Below are 25483 nucleotides of genomic sequence, written 5' to 3' on the forward strand. Positions count from 1 at the left end.
AGTCCTCAGAGTACAAAGCCGCCCCAACGCCACAGTGGGTCATCCCCTGGGCCAAGTTCAGTCTCAAGGGGCCTTGTGCTCATGATGGTGAGTTCTTGTGCTCATGGTGTGTGTCTTTATTGGACTGCAGGTGAGGGTCCGTTCCTAAGGGAACCTGGGTGGGAAACTGGCTGAGTCTTCTTTATTTGACTAAGATAAAATCTGGTGCTGTCGCCCTGAACAGATAGCTCGATTGGTTAGAGCAGTGGTAGTCAACCTGGTCCCTACCGCCCACTAATAGGCGTTCCAGCTTTCATGGTGGGCGGTAGCGGAGCAACCAAAGTATAAATAAAAAGATAGATTTAACTATAGTAAGTTGTTTCATAAAGATTTATTCTGCCAAACTTAGCGAAAATTCGACATAAAGTATTTGGTAAGTAATTATTATATGCTTTAACTCGCTATAACTCTGCTTTATAAATTTTATAAAGTAAAGTTACTTCCCTACTTTATAAATCACCATTACTGTGGAACCAGTGGGTGGTTAGAAAATTTTACTACTAACAGAGATACAAAAGTGGGTGGTAGGTATAAAAAGGTTGACCACCCCTGGGTTAGAGCATCGTCCTGAAGTGCAGAGGTTTTCAGTTGGATCCCCAGTCAGGGCACATGCAGGAAAAGATCGATGTTTCTGTCTCTCTCTTTCTCTCACTCTCTATCTCTCTCAAGTCAATAAGTTAAAATAAAACAAATAATCCCCTCCCCAAAACAAACAAAACCCCAAAAACTGCTGTCAACTTGCATTAAACGGGTAGGTACATCATGCTTTGGAAGGTGTACCAACCTTGACCTTTTGTTCTGTTTATGTGGGGCCTTAATACTTGCTATTAGCAATTTCGGCTAGCATCCTTGGTTTCCTGATAAATAGATTTAACTTATCCTGTTCTGGGAAACTACCTAATGGAAAAGCTCGTCATTATCCAGGAGGAAGCCAGTCTTGCCGCCTTAGTGAGGATTTATGATGAGCACTGCGGTGAGGGAGCTGGCAGCTTATTTCCGTCTCCTTGGCTGGCTTTCCTTCCTCGTGGACACTTCCTGCCTTCACTTCCCATCTAAGTGTCGGCTTACCCGTCACCCTCGTATTCTTTAAATACGAGCAGATGAACTGGAGTGTGATTGATGCACAATACTGCATATATTGAAAGTGTATAATCCAGTGAGCCTCATCGTCAGCCCCGACATCCCTCCTGCTTTCCTGTGATTCCTCTCGTGCCTGTCAGCCATGGTCTGTGACCACCGAGTAGCGTGTATTCAGGAGTTCCACATAGATGGCGTCGTGTGGCACGTGCTGTTTCTCATGCTTGTGTGGCCTTTTTCATGTGGCATATCTAGTGACCTTCATTCATGCTGCTGTGCCTGTTGGTGGGACAGAGCAACACTCCGTCGTACAGACGGAGGACCCTGTGCTGACCTTTCCTTTCTCAGGCACCAGGAGGGCCACAGCCAGCTCCCATGAGGCCGGCTCAGGCCGTCAGCGAGCAGAGGGCAGCTGTGGCAGGTGTGGCTGGTGCTGACGAGTGGGGAGGGTCAGGCCGAAGGGTGCTCCTGTGACACCCTGCAGGTATTCCCAGGTGAGTGGGAACATGGACTAACCATGCTTTTTCTTGTCGAATCCAGAAAGTGCTGTTCTCTCTGGGGGGCTCCTTTCTGTACTACGCCGACCGCTTCAAGCTCTACAGTGCCTTCTGCGCCAGCCACACGAAGGTCCCCAAGGTCCTGGTGAAAGGTGAGGCATCCGAGGGCGGGGTGTCAGCTCGGCCCGTTAGTCATTGCGTCACTGTTCTGTGGCTGACTGTGGCTGGGGGCGTTGGGACCATCACCTGAGCATCATCGGTGTGGCCGGCAGAGGTCCTCACAAGCTGCATACAAAGGGCCCTGTGAGAAATGCAGTGCATTAAATCACTCGAATTAGCAGTTTGTCTATTTTCTTGCAATTAGAGCTTTGTCTCAGCTGTTTTGGGTCAGAATTCATGGGTCATTTTGCAGTTATGCAAAAGCATACGGTGCTTAGAAATCCTCTGCCCCATTTCTGTTCTTCATCGATTTCATTGTAACCGACCACACTTCATTCCCCTTATGGGAATGCTTCCTTCCACCGCCTACCTTTGTTCCGAGGTGTGTGGTGACGCCACCGCCACCCTGTTCAGGTGGCTCCGTTATGCACGTCCCTCGGGTAGCAGCTCTGTTTTGTGCAGAACAGAGGAGGATATACGGGCTAGCCCCTTTCCCTCAGTGTTCTAGAAACAGGGAGCACTCAGTTTCTAGAAAGTGGTTTTTGTTCTGCGGTTCAGCATGTGGTTGTTGGTGACACATAAAAAGACCAAAGAAACACTTCCCTGGCCACCAGTGTAACCAATAGGAAGTTTGGCTTCAGGGACTCTCTGGACAGTGGCCTGCCGTCCCTGACACCCCTTGGTGGCTGCGTATGAACAGCTGCTGACAGGGAGATAATGCTCGAGATTGTGCTTTGATGCCGAGGAAAAAATGAGATTGACTTAGTTTAACACCTGCTGTAGAACATGTTAGTACCATGTAGGCCTCTGAGACAGACTCCTGCCCACAGAATGGCGTACGTACAGGTCGAGCGTCTGCACCCAGTTCTGTTTGCTCTGATCATACAACTGTGTGTGTGTACCTACTTTCACAGTTCGCCTGAGTGCTTGTTGTTTTGAGCTCGTGAACACAACAGATTTTAGAGCTCTTTGCTGCACGGTGGATTATATACCTGCAACAGTCCTCAGAGCAATTTGTATTATTTTTAAACATTCAATTAGGTTAAATTCTGCCCCTGTAAATTTTTTCTTAATTCAATGTTTTTCTTTTCCTTTGCACCTGGAAGATATTATCATATCTTTCTAAACTAGACGTTTATAACATGAGGTTTGACCTACATTTTTCCAATTGCCAAAAGTGCGGGAGGGTGATGGGGAGGTTGTGAGAACAGGAGTGCCGTCTGTGGTTTGTAACCGACTTGGCTGGGCTGATGCCGTGACCGTCCAGCAGCCCCCAACGCCAGGGATCTGCCCCTCTGCCCTGACATGAAGTACAGTCCATGGGGCAGACTTGAGACCTTGGAATTGTAGGTCCTTTGTAGACATGGGCCGAGATTAGGGCATCCCGTTGAAGCCGTGGCTTCCTCATGCATTGCTGTTGGGCCCAGCCTCCCTTCCCTGGCCCGCAGGTCACACGGTCACTCACTCCCAGTCCCCTTTCTCTTCAGGGACTTGCTCTCTGGGAGGAGTGGTGGCCGAGCCCATGGTACCCTGATTCCTTCTCGCGGGGCTTGAGTGTGAGGGGCTGGTCTTCCCACGCTTCCCTCGGGGGTGCTGTTTTCTGAATGGGGTCGAGAGGAAGCAGGTCACAGTTTCACATCCTCTGGTCTTAGCCACACTCCTAGTCTCTGCAGAGGGATGTCCATTCTTCATCTCTGTCAGGAGCCTGGGAGGACCCGTGTGTCCACTGCTGCGTCATATTGATGTGTCTTCCAGCCCTCCCTCCCTCCTGTGGTTTGCCCTTGCTGCATCCTCCGTCTCCTCCACTTTGCACCTAAAGGCATCAGCCCAGTGTCCTGGCTGTCCTCTGGCCGACTGCTCTCTGCATATGGACCCAGAGCTCCCAGGTCCGCTGTCAGCCAGCCCGGACATGGGAGACCTGCAAATGGGCAGTGCTGCCCGAGATAGGAGGTCGGGGTGCACAGGGCCTGCCCGAGAGCTGCTGCCCACGGCACTCAATCAACACAGGGCAGGCATTAGGCTCTCTCTGCGGGAGACCTGTCTGCTCCCGCTTCCCGGAGCTCTGGGTGCTGCTGCTTCTGGTTTTTCCTGCTGGTTCTCCAAAGAGGTTCTGCCAGCAGTGGGGTGCTGGAGAGACTGGGGAACAGGGCCAGGAGCTTCCCAGCGCTCTCATTAAAGGTGGAGAGACCAGCGACCAGGAGACAACTGCCAGGGAAGAGCTAGTTCCCGAGAGGAGGTCACACCAGGCTGTGCAGGGCCACACAGTGGGCCTTGGGGTTTCAGGAGAGAGAGGGACCGAAGGGACACTGGCCAGGAGCCTTTACGGTGGATTCTTCTAGGAGGCCTGGGTGAGGAGGCTCAGGACGGGCACGTGAACAGCGTCAGTGGGCTCAGGGTGCGGGGCTACCCCTAGTGTCTGCTGCCCAGCCCTGGTATGATGGGACCAGGGGGTGGGGACAGAGTGTGAGAGCTCATAGAAGAGATGGGGGGGGATCTGGATTGGTTGTTTACACGAGAAAGGCGTGTCCCCAGGTGAGTCCTGGGCTGTCTCCAGGAATTGGCCAGCCTGGGAGGATAGTCTCCCTAGGCTCTGTAAGGTCCCAGAGGTCAAAATAGAATAAAAAGACATTCTCAACTCAAGGAGAATGAGGAGCAGCCCCTGCAATCTAACTGTGTAGAATTTATAAACCCTATGGTTTCCGTACCTAACTCCAACCCTGCTGTCCCCCCAAACAAACAGACAGACAAACATGACAGGCCCTTTGGATTGTCTGTCTAGACTCCTGACCCCGCTCTACCCAGCCTGTTAAGACCCCTTGGAGTGAGGCAGTGAAACTGAGTGGGGGTGACCTGGTGCCCACCCCACGAGCTATGTGTCCCCCTCGCAGCCAGGACAGACCCGGCTTTCAAGGCGTTCCTGGACGCCCAGAACCCGAGGCAGCAGCACTCGTCCACCCTCGAGTCGTACCTCATCAAGCCCATCCAGAGGGTCCTCAAGTACCCGCTCCTGCTGAAGGAGCTCTTCGCCCTGACAGACGCGGACAGCGAGGAGCACTACCACCTGGACGGTGAGCCTGCCGCAGCCCCTGCCCACGGCCCCTCATGGGAGCCCGCCCTGCAGCCCCCACCCCAACCCCACCACTCACCTCCACCCACGGCCCCGCCCGCATCTGTGTGACCTCTCCATTTCCAACCTGCCCCTTCCTAGTGGCCATCAAGACCATGAACAAGGTGGCCAGTCACATCAACGAGGTGCAGAAGATCCACGAGGAGTTTGGGGCTGTGTTTGACCAGCTGATTGCTGAACAGACCGGGGAGAAAAAAGAGGTAAGGACCCCCCTTCTTCCATGGACAGTGGTCAGTGAGGAAGGGCTCTTCTGATCTCTTCTGATTGTATGTCAAGGTGTCGTTTGTAAGTAAAATAGTTGTGAAGAAGCTGGTGTTGTTGGCATAGCTTGTACCCCTCGTCCAGGGCCGCAGTGTGGGTCTCCCTCCTCGCGGACCCATTTCTCACTGCGGGGTACTGCCCTGATTCTCAGCCGTGCCCTCAGGACCCTGGTTGATTGTGTGTTAGGTGTGAGAGTGAACTTGCATGACCGTGGCCTGGGCTGTTTCTAAAAGCACCGTGAGGTGGGAGCTGCATCCTCAGAGATTAGAATGATAACTGGCTCTCACAGGTGATCAGTACTTATGGAATGAGTGATTGAGATAGATCCCTGATCAAAAAGTCTGCCTGCAAAGCTGCTGAGGAAACAGTGACAGGAACAGGTACCCCTGAGGATGATGTAGGGCAAACCCTGAGTTGTGCCCAAGCCACAGGGAAGAACTGATGTAAATGGAGCGCTGATCGCTCTGAGATGAACAGAGGTGTGACAGGTGCCGGACCCCTGTGCTTCCTGACTCACCTGGAACCCTGTCCTCAGTTTTGCTTCCTGCCTCAGAAAAGGGGGCGGGGCACTGGAGGGCACAGAGAAGAGACACTCCTGTGACCAGGAGGGGGTGGGCCCTGGGGGGGGGGGCAGAGTACAGCTGTTTATCCTGGACCGAGAGCACAGCCTCCTCTTCAGAGGGGGAAGGGTTGTCCCAGCTTCATTTATCCTCAGTGAAACAAGCTTTTGGACATTTGAAAGATAATTTAAGAAAGAGGTAAGATCATGAAGTTTCTTTTTTCTTCTTTTCTAAGTGAGAGTAAGGAGATAGACTCTTACTGTACCCTGAGTGGGATCCACCTGGCAACCTCCATCTGAGGCTGATGCTCTGCCCATGTGGGGCCATGCTTGCAATCCAGCTATTTTTAGTACCTGAGGCAGAGGCTCCACAGAGCCATACTCAGTACCCTGGGCGATGCACTAGAACCATTCAAGCCATGGCTGCAGGGGGGAAGGGAGAGGGAGATAGACAGAAGAAGGAGAAGGAAGAGAAGCAGATGGTTGCTTCTCCTGTGTGCCCTGACCTGGGACATTCACACGCTGGCCTGACACTCTACCACTGCACCAACTGGCCAGGGCCATAGGTGCTTAATTAAAAAAAATAAAATCTTGCTTACGCTACTAATACAGCTCAGTGATAAAGAGTAATTGTTATTGTAATGATCCTGGTCATTGTGGCAGCCACAATGCCACGTCTCCAGCCCTGTGGCCTGGTTTGGTGGGCTGAGAATGGCACCATGTTTGGCAAAGGGCTGCTTGGTGGCTGCTGTGTCTACAACAAGCTCAGTGGGATCCTAAGCAGAAGAATAAACTAGAGCCACCTGTCCTTAGGAGCTCAGCATCAAGTTTGCAGATACTGGCAATGCAGCCTTGAGGAAGAGGGACATGGCGTCTGGAGGCAGAGTGCGGGCCAAAGCCGAGGGGTGGGTGCTCGGGTGGCCTGGCCGAGGTGTTTACCGGTGGGATGGGCCACGAATCCTGGCTGCTGCAGTCTGGTCCTCATGTGTGTCCCCACAGACGGCAGGTTGGGAGCCTGGATGATAAAGCTGTCACGTGGTGGGAGGCTAGGACCTGATGGGCTTGGAAGTGGGCCAAGGACTTCAGTGAGAAGGGCAGACGGGACCCCTGTGAGGCGGAAGCATGGGTCGCGTGTCTGGATTCTGCCATGGGAGGAGGAATTTGTCTTGCATTTGACCTTCGGGGGCATGGAGCCAGACCTCATGGCTCCTGAGATCCCTGAGCTCCTGGTGCCTGTGCTTCCAAAGCTGCTTCAGGAACCTCAGCTGGCCTCTTTGGTCCTCCTCCAAACTGAAATAAAATCTTCTTTCAAATGAGTGGGGAGAAGAAGCAGTCATGGATCCCATCGTGTCCCAGAAGACCGTGCCCCCCCAGGGAACTGAAAGTCACAGGTGGAAATGCTGACAGGTCCGTGGGGTGGACCTTTGCCACTGGTGGCCCCTCTTCTGTCTACAGGGATGGTCTCTATTTGAACACAAAACGTTTCTGACTTGGAGATCAGTTTTGACAGCTTTACTGCTTGTGAATTTTAGAACCCTTGTCTGTACCATTCTTTCCTCCCACTTTATTATTGAAATCTGGTAGACACTTGGGGGTAAAGAGGGAAACAAAATGTCTGCATGATTTCAGGGGCTGTATTTTCATGAAGTAGCATGGACAGAGCAGCCTGCGGAAGTTTCAATGTCAGGATAGCCTGAGCTGTAACCCGCCTGTACCCTCACCCCGTCCCTGGTTTCCAGGTTGCCGACCTGAGCATGGGGGACCTGCTTCTGCACACAACCGTGATATGGCCAAATCCACCTGCCTCGCTGGGGAAGTGGAAGAAGGAGCCTGAATTGGCCGCCTTTGGTATGTGTCAGGGCAGGGGAGGGTTCTGATTACTGCTGCTTCAACCAAACTCGAGTTTTCCTCCATGATGTGAACAGAGTATTCCCCAGAGGGAACGCCCTTGTGACTGACATTAAATCAGAACCTTTAAGACAAAGGGTTCCTGGGCTTCCTGCTGAGATTGCTCCGTCTTCCTTGAGAAACTTAGCATTGTTCCCAACACCGTCGAAGAGCCACTCTGGCCGTCCATGGTGGCTCACTGAACGTGACAAAGGGCACGTCTGGCACAGATGTGCGCAGGAGGACAAGGACTAAGTAGGACAAACCTGGGAGGGTTGGGTGTTTTAGCTGTTAGTTTCTGATGGGGGTGGGCCTTTGTGGTGAGGGGAGCTGTGGACGGGGTTTGATTTCAGTGTTTCCATCTGTGTTTCCAATGTTGCATTTTCTTCTTGGAGAGATTGGGGAGCTCCCCGACGCTTCCTGCTGGGTCATGTATGGGCTGTGGTTCTGAAATAAGTGACCCAGACCGACTGCCTGTTCCCAAGGCTGGGCTAGGCTAACAATTCCACATGAACATTGGGATGTTTCATGATTGTCTCCTGATTTCTTGCAGTTAGAAAGGAACAGATTTGGAGTAAAGAAATAATCTGAGAAAGTCAAGTTGGCAAATTTTTTTGCAGAGAGCCACACATTAAATATGTGAGGTTTGCTAGGCCCAGCAGCCCCACGGAGCCACACGCAGCTGTGGGTGATACGTAAATGAACGGGCCTCTAGAGCAGGGCCCAGGGGTTCAGGAAACGCTGGTTGGGGCTTTAGTCCACTTGCCCCGTAGGCTCAGGTGGAGGACAATGTGTCACTCTGTCCTCTGCCCCGTGGGTTGCTTAGAGGGGAGGTGTGGAGTCATAGCTCCTGCAAAGGGAGCTCACTGCTGCTTACCTCCCCTGGGACCACCCTGTGCACATGTAGCAGACTCCACAGGGCCCGGGGCAGGGCAGGATTACTTAGGATTCAGAGTCTGGGCAGACATAGGTAACACTAATGAGCCGGTTGTGGGTGCCCAGTTAGACAGTTGGAGTTTGGTGTCCAGGAGCATGGCAGCTCTTGAAGCCTCAGAAAGCATCTGAAATCGACAGTGTCATTCTGAAGGAGGTCAGTGACACCAAGCAGACAGCTTTTAGGTTAAATCACGGGGTCTTTTGTTTTGGTTTTAGCTTCTCATCTCAGGAAATGGTGCAGCTTTCTTGTGAGATGGAAGTGAGCTTCCTGCCTTCCTGCATCTGGCTCCTTACTCACAGGGTGGCCAGTGTGTACTGAGTGGTGATGACGTCACCTGTATGGGTGTTCAGTCTTCTGCCTTGCAGGGCACTAGATGTTTGCCTTCTGCGGGGGAGAGAGTGCTTCCGGCTGGCAAGGGTTGCGGGAGTTTGGGAACTCAAGGCCATGTCTAAAGTGGTTAAGCGGCCGTGAGGTCCACTGAGTGAGGACAGCCCCGAGGACCAGGTGGTGCAAGGGGGAGGCGGAGGTGTTCACAACCCAGGTGGAGGGTGACACTGGCCCAACCCGGTGATCTAGCATGGTTGAGGTAAACTGAGGCAGGCCAGTGCCATAGAGCTATGACAACCATGCCATTGAGTTGTGGTTCCAGTGACACGATTAGTCCTATGAGACTAGTGTCACTGGGTACCTTTCCTGGCATACAGCCCAGGCTAGTGTGACTTCCGAAGGTTTCATGGTGGGGAGGGCGGCGTCCTTGGGCATCAGTGATTGGCGTCCCCACAGAGCTGGTGCACCCCTCTCGGTCTGTGGGAAGCCTCAGAGGGAAGCACCCATCTGTCTTCTAGGATCCTTGAAAAATCGGATGTTGTGAGGTGTGACGGGCGAGGGACAATCCAGACTCAGTGGCTGGTGTTCCTTTTTGTGCTTTAAGGCTTATTTTCCTGTGGCACATATTACAATTGGAGACTGACCCATCCAGAGTACGACAGGAAATGAACCGGGTACTAGGGTTGGCCTCCGTGGGTCCTGGGAGCCCATGCCTGAGGATTCTCTGAACCTGTGTTCCCTCTGTAACCCTGTGTCTGCACACCAGGCACGTCCCCTTAGCTGCTCACGGCGGGGTCCCCGCCATGGCTCAGGGTCAGCGTGTGAAGAGAGAATATGGATGGGCTGGAGCCGGAGCCACTGAGCGTAGAACATGTTTGGCACTGTGTAAGGAATTCGATGGGAGGTCACGCATGACTCCATGTGTCTCCCCACCCTGGCCTCGTGCTCCTCAGAGCTCATGGTGATTCACCTGTTTGGACGAAGTGGAACTGCCTTGTGCTTCGTACGCTAATCACCATGAGCAGTACAAGATAAATTACACTTCTGGGTTATGCACACCGTGTGTAATATTAGCTTAGTGTGCATAACTATAAGTCGCCGTAAGCACTTGGAATGATGTCCTAGTTAAAATATACTTTGCCCACAAGTTTCCAGTAGGACAGGGTAGGTTATTTCCATTTATTTAGGTTTTCAATGTGTTTTGAATCTGGGAAATTCTGTCTCATCTGACTTTTGAGTTTCACAGACGTGACAGGTGAGTGGAAGGTGCAGGGGCTGTGCGTGCTCGCCGCCTCTACGCGACTGTGGTGTTTGTCACCACAAGGTCTGGAACTGAAGGGGAAACCCCTGTGTGTTCTGGGCTGTGACCACCTTTACCTCACCTTTGTTTTCCAGTCTTCAAAACCGCTGTGGTCCTTGTGTATAAAGATGGTTCCAAACAGAAGAAGAAACTGGTAAGAAGCCTGTGTTTCACCCTGTGGTTTAAGGATTCTCTCCCTTTCTGTCTGCTTCTCAGTTATGTGTGTGTGTGACTTTGCCCTTCAGTCGGGCATGAGCCTTCTGTGATTTCTTTATTTTTTTCTCTTTCTTTTTATTGAATGTTGCTAAGGACCCAGGCAATTGCCCGTCCTGCCCCCTTTTAGGCAGGCCTGTGTGAACCTGTTCCCCTCTTCCTGTCCTCCCTGTCTGTCCGTGTTGTAGGGCCCCTTCCTCCTCCTTCCCAGCTCTCTCTCACGTGGTTTGGTGGGCAGACTCATTTGCATACTCAGCACATGCATCACGTGGCCTCTTGCTTCCTGTGGAGGACAGACACGCTTGTGGTTCTGTGTCGTGGGTTTGGGGAGCGTGGAGGCTGGGTCCAGGCTAGAGAGACGGTTCTCATGCACCTGATCCCTTCTCTCCTGCAGGTAGGGTCTCACAGACTTTCCATCTATGAGGAGTGGGACCCCTTCCGATTCCGGCACATGATCCCCACGGAAGCTCTGCAGGTTCGCGCCTTGGCCAGTGCAGGTAAACGCCACATGTGCTGGGCCTGCATCCATGCTCTCGGTCCGACCACCTGCCACCTTTCCTCACTCTGCGTAGCCAGCTCGCTCCCCCCCTTGCTCTGCATTGCCTCTTCTTTACCCCCCTGTTGATTAACTTTGTGATGAGCTTGTGGGTATGACGCCTTCAGTATCTCGCTAGGGGTTCCAGTCCTTTTGTTGTTTATGTTAGTAGTATTAGCATGACTGACATCTGAGTACCAAAGAGTCTTCTGGGAGGAATCCTTGAACCCCTGAGCGGATGGAGCCCACATAAATAACTCACTTGCCTTGTAACTGAGAGACCCCCCAAAGACCACCAAAACAAGCCTTGGAATACATTTTTACCCCCTAACACATTACACTTACTTCTTTGTTTTGGTGGGAAGGCTTTGAAATGTCTGTTCTTTTACTGTGATCCAAACAGCAGTGAAGGGAGTTGTTGGGAAGCTGTGAAGAGACTTAAACTTAGGTGACACTTTCAGCACCTGAGAGGTGAACAGCACAGGGTACCGACTGACGCAGAGTCCTCCCCTCAGCACTGCTGGCGGGGGTGGGGGGGCTTCACCTGGGGCAGGGGTTCTCCTGGGCACATCTTGGGAGGTGCACTTTTGGGGGTCAGGTGGAAACTCTGGTGTCCAGTAGTAAGGAGAGGACATGGGAGGGGCCCCTGTGTGTGTGTGGGTCTGTTTCTGTTTCTTGCTTCTGATGTGAGCATTGAGTTCTCAGGAGTAAAATTGCTCTAATCATCACAAAACCAGCCACCCCTTGTGCAGTGTTTGCTAAACTTTCGGTTGCCCTCCCCAAACTAAACTAGACGCAGCCTCCTTCCTGGCTGTGCCTTGTGCGGAGAAACACTCAAGTGTAACAACCACGTCGGACAAATGCATTTAGGGTGATTATTTGCTTCGAGTGTTCCAGCACAGAGAAGGTGCCTGTCTACCACCTGTTTCATTGGTAAAACTGATTTGTGCTGGAATTTGCTGGAACTTGTGTGTAGTAGGTCTGTACACAGCTGTGATGACGTTAGGGGCTGGGCACCTGCGTAACCAATGCTGTGCTGCTTTGCAGCCTCAGGCTGTGCACAGCCTGGTTCTTAGATTTCCTCGTGCTGGGTTAGAAACGGAAAGCTGGTGGTTATAACGGATGGCAGGCCTCTCAGCAGGGATTTTGCCTCCTTGGGAACTAAGTACACAAAGGCTCCACATTTTGAAGACAAAGCCATCTTTGTGAGAGCACTGTCTATTCTCACCCTCTGTGTTTCATGCCTTCACATTTGAAACCAGCAAGATAAAAGCTTTTTTGTTTGAAATGGAGTTTTGAAGACCAGCCAACACGACCCTCACTGTGAAATGCACCCAGTGCATCTGAGAGCCGGGACGTGGAGGACCTGGATTTACGCCTTAGTTTGGGACCTTTCTGCCAACACGCCCTAGTTAGGGTTAAGGAATGTGGCCTGGGGAGGGTTTGTGACCAGGTTCAGAACCACGGGACAAGGATGACACCTCCCAGGACCAATCTTGATGTTTGTCACGAATTGTTCCCCCTGCAGATACTTTGTTCCATGACTTCAGATGACGGAACTGCAAGGCTTTTAAAATAAACGAAATAATATGGTGTTGCATAGCTTAGAAATGACCTTAAAATACAATTGTTTCTCACCTTCTCCACATACGATTTTGCCTCACTTGGAGTGGGCAGCGTGGGGGGGGGGTGCTGAGAAAGACAGGAGCCTCATGCTTGTCCAGGACCCACTGCCTGTCCAGGGCGCTCGGCCTGCTTGCTCACGGGAAGCCCCCTCCCCCTTGCCCATGAAGGCGAGGGCCTGCTGAGATCTTCATGGAATCCTGGGCTCGGTTCAGTCCAGCTGGTGCCAAAACGACTAATTACTTAATTGAAACAGTTCATGCAGCCATGCTTTGCCACTAAAAGGGTCAGTTCTTTAATCAGTTAGATCGACTGATTGTCCCTTTAGAGTCTTTAGACCGCCTGGAGGGAGATTTTCGTGACTAGAAATTTTCCCAGCGTCCTCTCTCAGCATGGATTGAGCCTTTGGACGCTGTGTGGGTTTGGATCCCGGTTCCTTCCCCTTAGCAGCTCTGCTCTGTGTTGTCACACTGGAGCCGGGACGTGCTCTTGTGAGGGTGCAAACCAGTGCCTTCAGTACTCACCCTGATTTGTGTGGTTTGATTCACCTAGATGCAGAAGCCAACACAGTGTGTGAAATTGTCCACGTGAAGTCGGAGTCAGAAGGGAGGCCGGAGAGGGTGTTCCATCTGTGCTGCAGGTAAGTCTAGAGCTGGGAGGTACAGCCTTGGGGCTCCCAGGGGGGCGAGTGGCTGTGCTTGGCCCCAGACCCCTCAGGGTTCAGTGGACCAGCTTGGACTGAGGCTCTTTCCATGCTTTCTTTGTCTTATACATTTGGGAAATTATTGAACACGTTAACTAACAGTAGTTGGATAAGTCAAACTGATTTTGTTAGAAGATAGACAGTAACCTGGTTAGTTGAACATTGTTCTTTTTTCTTCTTCTTTTTTTTATTTGGTGAGAGATGGGGAGACAGAGAGACAGATTCCCACATGTGCCCTGACCAGGATCGACCTGGCAAGCCCACTAGGGGGCGGTGCTCTGCCCATCTGGGGCATTGCTCCGTTGCTCAGCAACCAAGCTCTTCTTAGCACCTAAGGTGGAGGTCTTGGAGCCATCTTCAGTGCTCGGGGCCAGCTCACTTTAATCGAGCTATGCCTTTGGGGGAGGGGGAAGACAGAGAGAGAGGGGGAGAGAGAGAAGCCAGAGGGGGAGAAGGAAAGAAGCAGATGGGTACTTCTTCTGTGTGCCCTGACTGGGACTTGAACCTGGGACTTCCATGTGCTGGGCCTATACTCTACTGCTGAGCCAACCGACAGGGCCGAACATCTTTCTAAAAGGAAATAGGAGTTTTCAGATAGAGTCAATGCTCAAATGAGGACTTTGTCCCTATGTTTGTGTTCGGTAGATTGGGACATAACCATCTCACAGGGTTTTGTGTGGGTGTTTGGATACGTGTTTGTGGATCAGGAGCAGCTCTGAGGTGCCGCCTGTGGAGAATGGCATGGGGGGAGGGGAGAGGCTGCAGGTATCACCAGGGCTCCATGTCACACAGAGAAGCTTTGACACAGGGTGGCTGGCCGGAGTCACCCAGGTCTACTTGCAGACGTGGCGCAGAATCTGAGCCTCCCTGTGGCTTATACTGATCTCGTCATCTCCCACCCTGCCTCCCTCCTGGTTGCCTCTCTCCTGTTCCAGGAAAATTGGAGGCCTTTCCTCAATTGTGGCCAATTCTCTCTTTTAATTTTTTTTTTTTTTTTTGCATTTTTCTTAAGCTGGAAACGGGGAGAGACAGTCAGACAGACTCCCGCATGCGCCCGACCGGGATCCACCCGGCATGCCCACCATGGGGCGATGCTCTGCCCATCCTGGGTGTCGCCATGTTGCGACCAGAGCCACTCTAGCGCCTGAGGCAGAGGCCACAGAGCCATCCCCAGCGCCTGGGCCATCCCTGCTCCAATGGAGCCCCGGCTGCGGGAGGGGAAGAGAGAGACAGAGAGGAAGGCGCGGCGGAGGGGTGGAGAAGCAAATGGGCGCCTCTCCCATGTGCCCCGGCCGGGAATCGAACCCGGGTCCTCTGCACGCCAGGCCGACGCTCTACCGCTGAGCCAACTGGCCAGGGCTCTTTTATTTTTTTGCCTAAAAATATCAAGGTGGTTAGCTTTCCAGCCTGCATTCTGATGTAATTACAGTCTGTACTCACTTGTGCTTTAATGGAATCACAGATACTCAGTCATTTCCTCAGTCCTCACCCAGTACCTGCCATGCGGAGTAGTGTGCTGTGGGCTGCCCATAGAAACACAACCGGATTGGTATTATGATGACTGTCACCAATACTTTGTGGCGTGTTGCTATTGTAGTAAGAATGTGCTCTTAGCCAGTGTGAGCTGTGCTGGGCACTTCAGTGTACTGTTTTAGTTGGTCAGACTGAGGCCTGAGACCCAAGGCTGCTAGAGGCCACTCTGCCTAAGACAGAGCAGTTGGACCCTGGGTTCAGACTCAGGAGGGGTTGGCTTCAGAGCCCAGGTTTCATGTCTCTACATCACTTCTCTGTGTTGGGTGATGGGTCAGCAGAGAGTGGTTCCGGGAAGCTGTTGGGACTAGAACTGAAATTTTTCCCAAATACTCCACATGTGGCCCGAGCAGCATCTCTACAATGTACTTAGGCTAATCCACCTGAGATTTTGTTGGTTTAAGACCACGGGATCCAGTGAATGGGCCCCTAGAGATTTCACATTCTTCGTGAGTCAAAAAAACCAAACAAACCAAGTGACATGTACCTGGATGAAAATATGAGAACATAACCAGAAATGTGACTGTTACCTAGGAAGTACTTCTCACCCTGGGAATGGGACTTGGGGAGACTTGGGGGTTCTCAGCAGTGCAGCTTTACTATTCACCTGTTGGCATGTGCCTTGGGAGGAGTTGATACGTAACAGAAGCCGGGCTCTTAGGGGAAAGTGGACACTGGGACGCCCTCCTGGGTGCTCTGCAGAGCTGTGGAACCTCGTGGTTCGTTCGTCTGCTGTCGACATGTTTTGGAACAAAACGCTCCACCTTAAGCCCCACGAGCAGAATTGGGCAACTTCTTGGTGCAGAATCTGTCCTCCGTTCAGTCTGTTGAACGGGTTGCTTTCTTTCAACGTGGCGGCAGGGGACAGGTCACAAAGCCTAGAGGGGAAGGAGCAGGGGTGCTCCATCCCTGGGAGGCCTGGCCTCCATCCCTAACCTCTGGTCTCAGGGGGTTTTGTTTGGTGGGTCTTGATGACAGTGGAAGCTCCTGGCATGTTGAGTGAGCGCCATGTCCCTCACATGTGTAACTGTCTCTCCACAGCTCCCCCAAGAGCCGAAAGGATTTTCTTAAGGCTGTGCACTCGATCCTCCGGGACAAGCACAGAAGACAGCTGCTCAAGACCGAGAGCCTCCCCTCGTCCCAGCAATATGTCCCTTTTGGAGGGAAGAGATTATGTGCGCTGAAGGGGGCCAGGCCAGCCATGAGCCGGGCAGGTACCGTGGGCATTCAGACGTTCAAGATCCCTGTCACCCCTGCTCCACTGTAGAGCCCACGTGAGCCTGATGGACATCCTTGTCGAACGAAATTTAGCCCTGGCCGTGGGGCCGGCCCTGGGATGCGGCTCTCCCCTGGTGTGGGGTCCTCGCTTGTGCCAGTGGCTCCTGGGAACTTGCACTGTTTGCTCCTCTGTTCTCCCTTGAGCTTCCCTCTGCCCCTGCCTCCCCCTGGCTGGTGAGCTGTCTTCTCATCCGCAAGCTGGGGACTGAGCGTGCTCTCTTTCTGGAGGCCCGTCTCACTGGCTGGCGGTATGAGAGCTGCTGCTTTGCATGACAGCTAGCTTTGTCAAGCCAGAAGCAGTGGGTCATGTCTCAACAAGGTCACGGCCTCCAGTCTGAGAACATGGATTCTCGGAAAGGAGTCCGTGTGTGGTAGACCAGATGGCCTCTCAGGCCTCTACCCGTACCTGTGCCTGTAGCTCTGCCTTTAGCTGCTGTGAGAAAGAGGAATCCAGAGTACATACTTCTGCAGGACAGGGACTATCTATCACCTTGGAGCCGTGAGAAAGGAAGGTGGATACAACCACCTACAAAAGGCAGGTGGGAACATATCTAGGAAGGAAGGTCTTTTCATAACATAGAGGGATGGATGGCGTCAGGATAGTCACATTTAATCATTCCTTTCTTATGAGGAAGCCCAGAACTTTGCAAGGAAGAGACTAATAAAAGGGGTTTACTTTGTGTTTGCCACAAAGATGTCGACCTCTGTCCCCGTGGCTGTTCGCCTGTCCTCACTCATGTTGAAGAGGCCTGGCTGCTAGAACTGTGAATGGAGATGGTTCTCACAGACGTAACCTACACGGCTTCATGTAGGATGTTATATTCTTTAAGCACCTTAGGTGTAACTAGTGTTAGGGGGTTAGTTATCTTGAGTCTATTCTCTAATTAATAAGTGTTAATTGAACACCAGTTGTGGTGAACACCCAACTCTCTATAGGGTCCTCCGAGTCTTGAGTACCTTCTTGTCCACAATTTCTCATGGGTCATGAGTAAGAAGGCTTTGTGGACCCCACTGTAGAGAACTTCGTCTCACCTGCCCCTTTTGCTTGCCAGGGAATATTTAGTGAGGGGCGGGAATAGGTGTCCCAACCTCAGGAAACCCTGCATTTCATTGGCCAACTTTTAGTTGTCAATTAGTAAACCTAAATTTATCTGGAAGGTAAGCATTTTGAGTCTGTGAGACACTCTGAAGTGTTCTGTTTGAGACCCCCTTGGAAAGAAAACATAGCCAACTCACAACCTCCACCATTCCCATGAACAGCAAGGGAAAGCCTGGTGTCAGAGCCTATTGGCTGATGGGGAGGTTTTTCTGCCGTATGGCTCATTTTTGGCTGAATAATGTCTTCATCATTCTGCTTTTGAAGCTCCTGACTCTTACCACGATCTTCGTGTTTGATGGTCTAGAAATGGGGCTTTGGAGGGTCAGCACGGCATGGCTGGTCAGTCTTCACAGTGGACACGAGCAATACTCAGAGCGTCTCCCTCAGCCCCGCAGGCTGCCGGGGTTGCCAAGCATCCCTTTAATTCAGGAGAAATGCTCACGCCCCAGCATTGTCACAGATCCCCAGAGAGTTAATTTCTCCCTCTGGTCCATTGGAAGAGGACAGGAAAGCCAAACCTCCTGCCTCAGTAGCTACAGCTCCAAGTGTAATCTGAAGTCCTGTGTGTCTGCCAGTAGCTCGACTGAAAATTGTCCCAACATGTTCTCGAGAACATTTTCAGACATAGAGCAGCTGAAGAAATTGTGTCCATTAGTACTTACCATCAGTAGTTTGTATTTTTTTTAAGTGAGAGGAGTGGAGGCAGAGAGACAGACTCGCGCATGCATCCCAACTGGGGTCCACCCTGCAAGCCCACTAGGGCATGATGCTCTGCCCATCTGGGGCATTGCTCTGTTGCTCAGCAACCCGACTATTCTTAGCACCTGAGGTGAAGCCATGGAGCCATCCTCAGTGCCTGGGCTAACTCGCTCCAATTGAGCCATGGCGGCAGGAGGGGAAGAGAGAGAGAGAGAAAGAAGGGGGAAGGGTGGAGAAGCAGATGGGTACTTCTCATGTGTGCCCTGACCAGGAATCAAACCCGGCCATCCATAACGGGGCGATGCTTTACCTCTGAGCCAACTGGCCAGGGTCCATTTGTATTTTTCTGTATTCTAATTATCACACATCTCTCCACCTCTCATCCATCAACTCATCCAACTTCTGATGTACTTCAAAAATGCAGACGTCCGCACATTTTACCCCTAAATGTTCAGCCGGCGAATCGTTGGCAGCTGTTTCCAGTGGCCCAGTTTTAAACTGAGATGGTTTCCTTTATGGTTTGGTGTGGATAAGCCTGAGCAGGAATCTTTGCTTTTTCCCAGTGTGGTAGGAGCGAGTTTTTCCCCCCCTTCCATTTTTCCTGGAAATAGTTTTCATTTTCCTCCTGAACAAGAGCGGCGAGCACCTGTTCCACATTTAAGATGGTAGGATGCTCAGAACGACGCCGGAAGCCCAGCTGTCACCTCAGTGTTGCTGATGCTCCAGCCACACCTCCCCAGGAGGGGGCGGCAGCGTTCCCCTATCAGCCGTCTCTGGGGGAGTGTATGTGCTGGGGGGGTTGTTTGTATGCTTGATTGATTGGGTGGCGTCTTCTTTTTTTTGTTTTTAATAATACTGGCTCCCTAGAGGGCAGCTGGGAGAAAGCAGGAACTCAGAGATGTGTTTGCCACTTTATGCAGCACGTTCTCCAGCCACTGCCCGAGGGTCGTGTTACTTATTTCTCTTCCCACTCAGACACCAGTACTATATATGCTTTGTAAACCGAATCGCTGGTACGCACGCACATCATTGTCAGGAGGGATGAAGGTGCATGTTTCCTGAGCCTCACTGTTCATATAGGGTGTGCCAGAGGGGACCAGGCTGGCTGAGACTTGATCTCTCAGGGCAGCTGTCCCCCCGCAGGCTCAGCGAGAGGGACAGGTGCCCTTAATCCAACGACAGAGCCTCACAATGGTGCACAGCATTTCCCAGGAAGCCAATAATGGGGACCAGCCCGGAAACCCTCAGGCATGAGCCTTAGGACATGGTCAGGGTTGGGGCGCTGACTAATCCAAGTTCAGAGGTCTGTGTGAGTATAGTGGGCATCCACCTCACTAGGGTGTGCAGAGTAGAGAGATGACCCTAGTCCCCATAACCTGTAGCCCATGTCCCTCTGTGTCCCTTCGCCCTTTGGTCAGTTGCTGTGATGCCCTCCAAGTCCAGGCATCTGTGTGAGGTAAAGACTCCAAGGCAGACTGGTGACGCCTGGACTGTAAGCCCCCAGCGACACCGAGGCGAACGTGCACCATTTAGTTTTTCTTCTGTTTGCCCCTGGGCTTCCATCTCACGTAAAGCACGGGGTCTGTTTTTATATTTTTGTGTGTGTGTGCAGTGTCCGCCCCAAGCAAGTCTCTTGGCAGAAGGAGGCGGCGACTGGCCCGAAACAGGTTCACCATTGATTCCGACGCCCTGTCCACCAGCAGCCCGGAGAGAGAGGCGCAGCCGCCACCCGGTGCCGGGGACACTGACCGCTGGGTGGAGGAGCAGTTTGACCTTGCTCAGTACGAGGAGCATGACGACATCAAGGAGACGGACATCCTCAGTGATGATGATGACTTCTGTGAGTCTGCGCGGGGCGCCGATGGGGACGGAGACCTGCGGGAGCGGCTCCAGGCCGCCTCCATCAGTCAGCGGGGACGAGGCCGCAAGAGCCTGGACAGTCATGCGTCCCGCATGACGCAGCTCAGGAAGCAGGCGGCCCTGTCGGGCGTCGGAGGGGGCCTGGAGCCCCCGGGTGAGGAGGTCATCTGGGTCCGGCGTGAAGACCTGGCCCCGTCCAGGAAGCTGAACACCGAGATCTGACTGCGGCCCGGTGCACGCATGTAGATACTCATCAGCCCTGTCCTGCCCCCTCCTGTGTCCTCCTGTCCCCTGAGGGCGAGCCATACCCTTAGGTCGCACATCCCGCACACGCAGTTCTGATGGCAGACTGCTCTGAAGCCGTGTGCCACCCAGCTCGTCATTCATTCTGACGGCGTCAGGGAGAATCGTTCATAAGCTCACGTCCACCTTCCGTTCCGGACTAAGGGCTTTTACTTATTCTCAGTTAACCAGGGCCTGCAGAATAAAAAATAGTTTTCGTAGCACTGGGAGTCAGGTTCCCTAGGAGGTCACGTGTGTGCGCAGGTGAGTGGGAGGGATAGCACAGAGGCTCCTCCCTGGAGTCAGGTGGAGCGCCTCCCAGCTGGGAAAACACGAACAGGACAAAGCAGCTGCCCAACCGCAGCGTCCCCTCCCTTCCCTGTGCCCTGTCCTCCGAGTGTCTGAGCATTCTGTGTGTCCTGAGGACGTATGAGGAGACTGGGAGTCTTCGTCTTGATGAGCCTATTTTTTTCTCTTCTGTGTTGGTCTATGGCTGGTCTTAGGCGATGTCCACATTTGGCAGTTCTAGTTTTGCAAAGAATTGTAAAGATGCCAAACTCTGAAAAGAGATCCAAATTTATCACTTGAAAAAAGAAGAGAAAACCGCTATTTTTTTGTATTTGTACCTGGGAGGCAGGGGCAGAAACAGATGAGAATTTTACAGTGTTATAATAACTGTCAAGTCTAAAATTGAGGATTTTACCTTTCGCAGAGAGTCCGAGGCGTGGTGAGTTTATATTTCTATACGAAAGGCCGGGCAGAAGCTCTTGCTGAGGCGAGACTTCCTCCAAGAAGCGGATGTGTGTGTGTTTGAACCTCTATGTGAGATGGGCGGTTGGTGGGGTTACACGGGACACCCACGGGGGCAGCAGGTGTGTCTGCTGCACTGGAAGGGGAGGGGAGACTCCTCACAGGGTTGCCATGGTGACTGTGGGTTTTCCATCCAAGTGCACCTCCCTCCATAGATGGCCTGCCCTTCCCTGACAGTCTGTAATCAAACCTCTTAACCAAACACCTCTTCTAAAACCATGTCTGTGTGTAACGCGTTCTTCATGCCAACGAAACAGGGTAAACATGCTGGACATCTAACTTTCTACACAGGTTTCCAAGTAGGGCGAGCAAAACCAAGTTAAAGCACTTTCGACCTTTTCTTTTTCTTTTCTTTTTTTTTTAAAAGGTTTATAGCTTTTTTCCCTCACCTTCCATTTCACAATGTCCACTCGTAAGAAGGGTTTAAACATAATATGAAAACTTTTTTTGGGGGGGGTGTGGGGGGAAATATCTCTTTGGTGTTTGACACATCAGTAGGTACTTTAAAGACCTGAATTTTCTAGTAGCTTATATTTTATACAGATCCATGGTGACTTTATACTTCCAGACGTAGGGAGTGCAGCCCGCGCTGGGGTCCCCGCTTGCTGCCTGCTGCCCTCCCTCCCCGCCCTGCCTCTCGGGTGCCAGGGCTTTGAGCTTGATCTTTGGAAAGTTTTGTTCTATTCAAGTTTTGCTATATCTTCTGATTTTCCGAAAAAGCTTTAGGGTGGTTTCTATACCCTTTCGTGTCTCCACACTGCCTGCGTCACCCCCAGTCCGGGGTGTCTGGTGGGAAAGGGGCAGCCCAGGCTTCCTGTCGTTGGGAAACTGGCCCGGGGCAGACGGGTCCGTCTGTTCGTCCGAAAATGCTGGGAAGTGGTGCTCGCCGAGGGTGCCGTGTCGCTTGTACATAGGTCACGACGTGTCTGTCCAAAGTTCTTATATATTTCTTTTATAAGCTGAAAGAAGGTCTATTTTTATGTTTTTAGGTCTATGAATGGAGCGTTGTAAATGCCTGTCAAACAATAAAAAATATTGGAAACTGAACAGTCCTGTGCCTTTTTGGGTCAATAGAAACAATGAGCGGGACAGAAAATACAGGAGAAAACTCATGGGAAGGCCTGTGCGTCCCCCCCCCCCCAAATAATTATGATTATCAAGGGAGAACTGAGGTGGGGAGGCAGAAACAGATTCCCACATGCACCCCCAACAGGTATCCATCCAGCGAGCCCCCTAGGGGGCAATGCTCTGCCCATCTGGGCTGCTCTGTTGCTCAGCAACCAAGCTCTTAGCACCTGAGGTGGAGTCCATGGAGCCATTCTCAGTGCCCGGGGCCAGCTCAGGCCATCTCACTCCCAATGAGCCATGCTGCAGGAGGGAAGGAGAGGAGGTTTAAAATTTAAAATTAATTCTTTTATTGAGGGATAACTGATATGAGTGTCAGGTGTGCAACAACACGATTTGATATTTGTATACATTGCAAAATGATCACCAGTTACAGAACTTTTTCTTGTGATGAGAACATTTATGATATAGTCTCCTTGCTACTTTAAAGTATGCTGATACGGTATTAACCATGGTCACATTCCCAGGACTCATTCATTTTACAACTGGAGATGTGTCCCATCCCGTCCCATTTCCCCTCGCTGCCCCCAGCAATCACCAATCTGTTCTGGATTTGTGAGTTCAGGTTTCTTGTGTTTTAGATTCCACATATCAAATTGTAGGACATTTGTCTTTTTTCTGTAAGCAGAACTGGGATTTTTAATCGGGAAAGTATCAAAGTTGCTCAGTACTTTGGTCTACTGATAGGGAGAAGAGAAAATGGCACAGGTATGTCCTGCCCCCTCCTGCAGGAGCAGCTGAGCAGGGTGTCAGGAGGGGGCTGGGGGACCCGCCTGGGTGATGAGCTCTGGAATCGGGGCTCTGCCTCCGTGTGCGGTCACCTGGGGTTTTGCTGCCTGGATCTTCCCCAGAATCCCACATAAAAACAGCCAGTCCTGGGCTGCCTTCCCTTTACCTCACTCTTCCTCAGTCCCTTACAAGCCTCACATGGTCAGAGTTTATTTCACACACACCTGCCCTCCAGGTGAACAGGTTTCCTCCTCCCTGCTTCCCCGGCTGGAAGGTTCCTCCCCACGGGAGCATGAGCACTGACTGCTGTTCACAGACCGGCGGCCTCAGTCCCAGGTTCCTGAGGCTTGTTAGAAATGCAGACTCCTCCTCCTCCCCTGTACCTGTTCCCATAGGTACCCTTTTGGGGGATGACAAAGCCAGGTTACGCCTGGTGAGATTCCAACAGTTCGTACTTGCTGACGCAGAGTGGACTACTCCCGTCTGATCGCTGGGTCTGTCGGGGGGCAGGAATTGAGTGCTCAAATTCAATACGCAGAAATAATCATAATGCTAACCTAACCTTTTTCAGGCTCCTATCCCACCAGACTGGTGGGAAAACCTGAGTCCACTGCTCTGTCCATGGTCGTCATGGTTTGGGGGCATCTGGGGCGGGGTCCTCTCTCTAGTCTTGGAGTCCATTTATCTCCAGAGGTTGCTGTAGCCATGACCCTTGCCCACAGCCTCCAGTTTGATGCTGGGCTGTGTTTCCTTTGCCCACCTCAGCTTCCCCACCGCGGGCACCTCTGCCATCAGGCCCCTGGCATCCTGAGTCCTCGCTGGGGTGTTGTCAGGATATCTGCCCACCTGCGGCCCTTCCATCTTCCAGATCACTCCCTCCTGCCCGAACCCTGGTCAGTGGATTTGCCTTTCTCTGTGTTGAGGGCAGGGCATGGTGGGGGCAGAAATCAGCATAACCAGCCATAATTTTTTTCTGGACTTCCTGTGGATAGCAAGGTTCACCTGTGTCTTAAGAGCAACCTCCCCTTTTCCTTCTTGCCCTGAACCTATCCTGAAATAGGAGAAAGTGAAACCATGGAGAAAAATAAATGCAAATACTCAAAATGTTCAGCTGCTTATTTATAAAATGTGGGAGACCAGACTGCAGCTGCATGATGCCCCCAGGCCCCTCAGAAGGCGTCAATGTTAGAAGACAGATGGGACATGCAGGACACCAATCATGAGTGTGTGTGTGGGGTGTTTAAAAACAGCACGTGGCGATGTTGGTAAATTGCTGACTTTGGTTGCCTGAAGCAGTGACAGAAACCCTCCCCAAACATGTCACTTTGTCCTACCTGTCACAACCTCCCATCCCCCACCAGTATCAATAGAAAGCATTGCATATTCAATATGCGACTGCAGTAGTTTATTCTGGTCTGTTTCAAACTTTCTATGTCACAAAGCAGTTTGTTTCAGGAGGACCCTGGCCTCAATCACCTGTGTCACACCGCCACACACATGCCCAGGGTGCCGGGAGGACTCAACAAGCCCTTGTGTCCCTCCTTGTATCAGCAGACAGTTGCTACCGGCAGGTCGTTTCTAACCTGGGTACTAGACCCTGTGCCGTTATCGAGGGACTTGGGAATGCTACCGGTACTCACACAACTGACTGTGTAGTTCACTGCTCTCAGGTGCAGGGGGCATGACAGTTTTTTAAAAACCTAAACTCATAGTTTAGTTTGAAAGTCGGAAGCCACCATAGCACGTAACCCCTTGGGGACGTGTGGGTCAAATAAGTTTGCAAATATGTATATGTTTTGTTTGCTCTCTTATAGTTTGCATTGGGTATGGGGGACAGGCTGTAAGCAGGCAGGGTCCTTATAGCCTAAGGCTTAGTTTTAAGACTAAGACTTTCCCACCCTTTTAATCTTAAAATCTTCTCAACACTAAGCTTTTCCCCACACCCTTGACTGTTGCATGATGTAGGCTGAAGCACTCTCATCAAGAATCCCATTTATGCCTCAGATAAGTGGCTTTGTATCAGAGACTTCCTTATTTGTATATTGGCTTAAAGTTTTTTGTTTCTACACTATAAAATGAAGCAGACCAGGGGCTCACTCTCTGGGTTCCTGAAATTAGCATTGCAAAGGAGAAGCAGCCAACATGGCGGAGTGCTGGAGTTGAGAAGCCAGTTTGTGCAGAGAGAAGGAGATGGGGAACAGAGGTGAATAAGGCTGGTGAGGTTAGAAACCTTTGATTTTAGGAATACTTGGATAAGTCAGTGGCTTTGGGAGCCTTGAATGGAAAAGGGAAGTGTTTTCCCACTGTGTATTTCTCACCCCCCGAGTGCGAGCTAGGATTAAAGGTAATGGCCCACCAGTTCTTGGCTCCGTTGTTTCATTACTGTCTGTCCGAATCAAATGTGAACCTAAACGGGCCAGGCGGCTGTGATTGTGGCTGCGGCCACTGGCTTTACAGGACATTTTTTAGTGTCCATATTTTTTCAGCATGCTCCACGCCTGGACAATGCAAAGTTGAGTTTTCTGCCAGTGGGACCAGTGGGACCGAATGAGGTTGCTGTCTTCTCTCTGAGTCCCGGCTCCACCCTCTTTGGCCTCAGGACACAGCCCCTTTTCCTGAAGGTCACCTGGGCATCTTGGGCTCCTCCAGAGGACTCCCTGGTTTCCGAGTTCGGTGTCTTCATCTTAAATAAAGAGCGTCCTGTCTCCCGTCACACTCGGCTCTGTGCTGTTACTGCTGGTTGTCACTGCCTGGCACCTCAGACCTTAACAGCTGGTGGATTTAAGCACCTTCACCTTCCGTCAAGATGCTAGTGTTTTGGCAACTG

General features: G+C 51.8%; 1 protein-coding gene across 9 annotated transcripts in view; it reads left to right on the plus strand.

The window, feature by feature from the left end:
* Positions 1-21104, plus strand: part of TIAM1 (TIAM Rac1 associated GEF 1) — a 315885-nt gene extending 294781 nt beyond the window's left edge. For all 9 annotated transcript variants that reach the window (XM_066370374.1, XM_066370373.1, XM_066370370.1 and 6 more), the window contains 9 exons: positions 1657-1765; positions 4661-4840; positions 4981-5099; positions 7459-7567; positions 10266-10324; positions 10778-10880; positions 13094-13181; positions 15816-15988; positions 19463-21104. In XM_066370374.1, coding sequence (XP_066226471.1) covers positions 1657-1765; positions 4661-4840; positions 4981-5099; positions 7459-7567; positions 10266-10324; positions 10778-10880; positions 13094-13181; positions 15816-15988; positions 19463-19932 — 1410 coding nt within the window. In that variant the 3' untranslated portion in view covers positions 19933-21104. The remainder of the gene's footprint in view (positions 1-1656; positions 1766-4660; positions 4841-4980; positions 5100-7458; positions 7568-10265; positions 10325-10777; positions 10881-13093; positions 13182-15815; positions 15989-19462) is intronic.
* Positions 21105-25483: the final 4379 nt, after the last annotated feature.

The sequence above is a fragment of the Saccopteryx leptura genome, chromosome 2 (assembly GCF_036850995.1).
Source record: "Saccopteryx leptura isolate mSacLep1 chromosome 2, mSacLep1_pri_phased_curated, whole genome shotgun sequence".
Taxonomy (NCBI): Eukaryota; Metazoa; Chordata; class Mammalia; order Chiroptera; family Emballonuridae; genus Saccopteryx; species Saccopteryx leptura.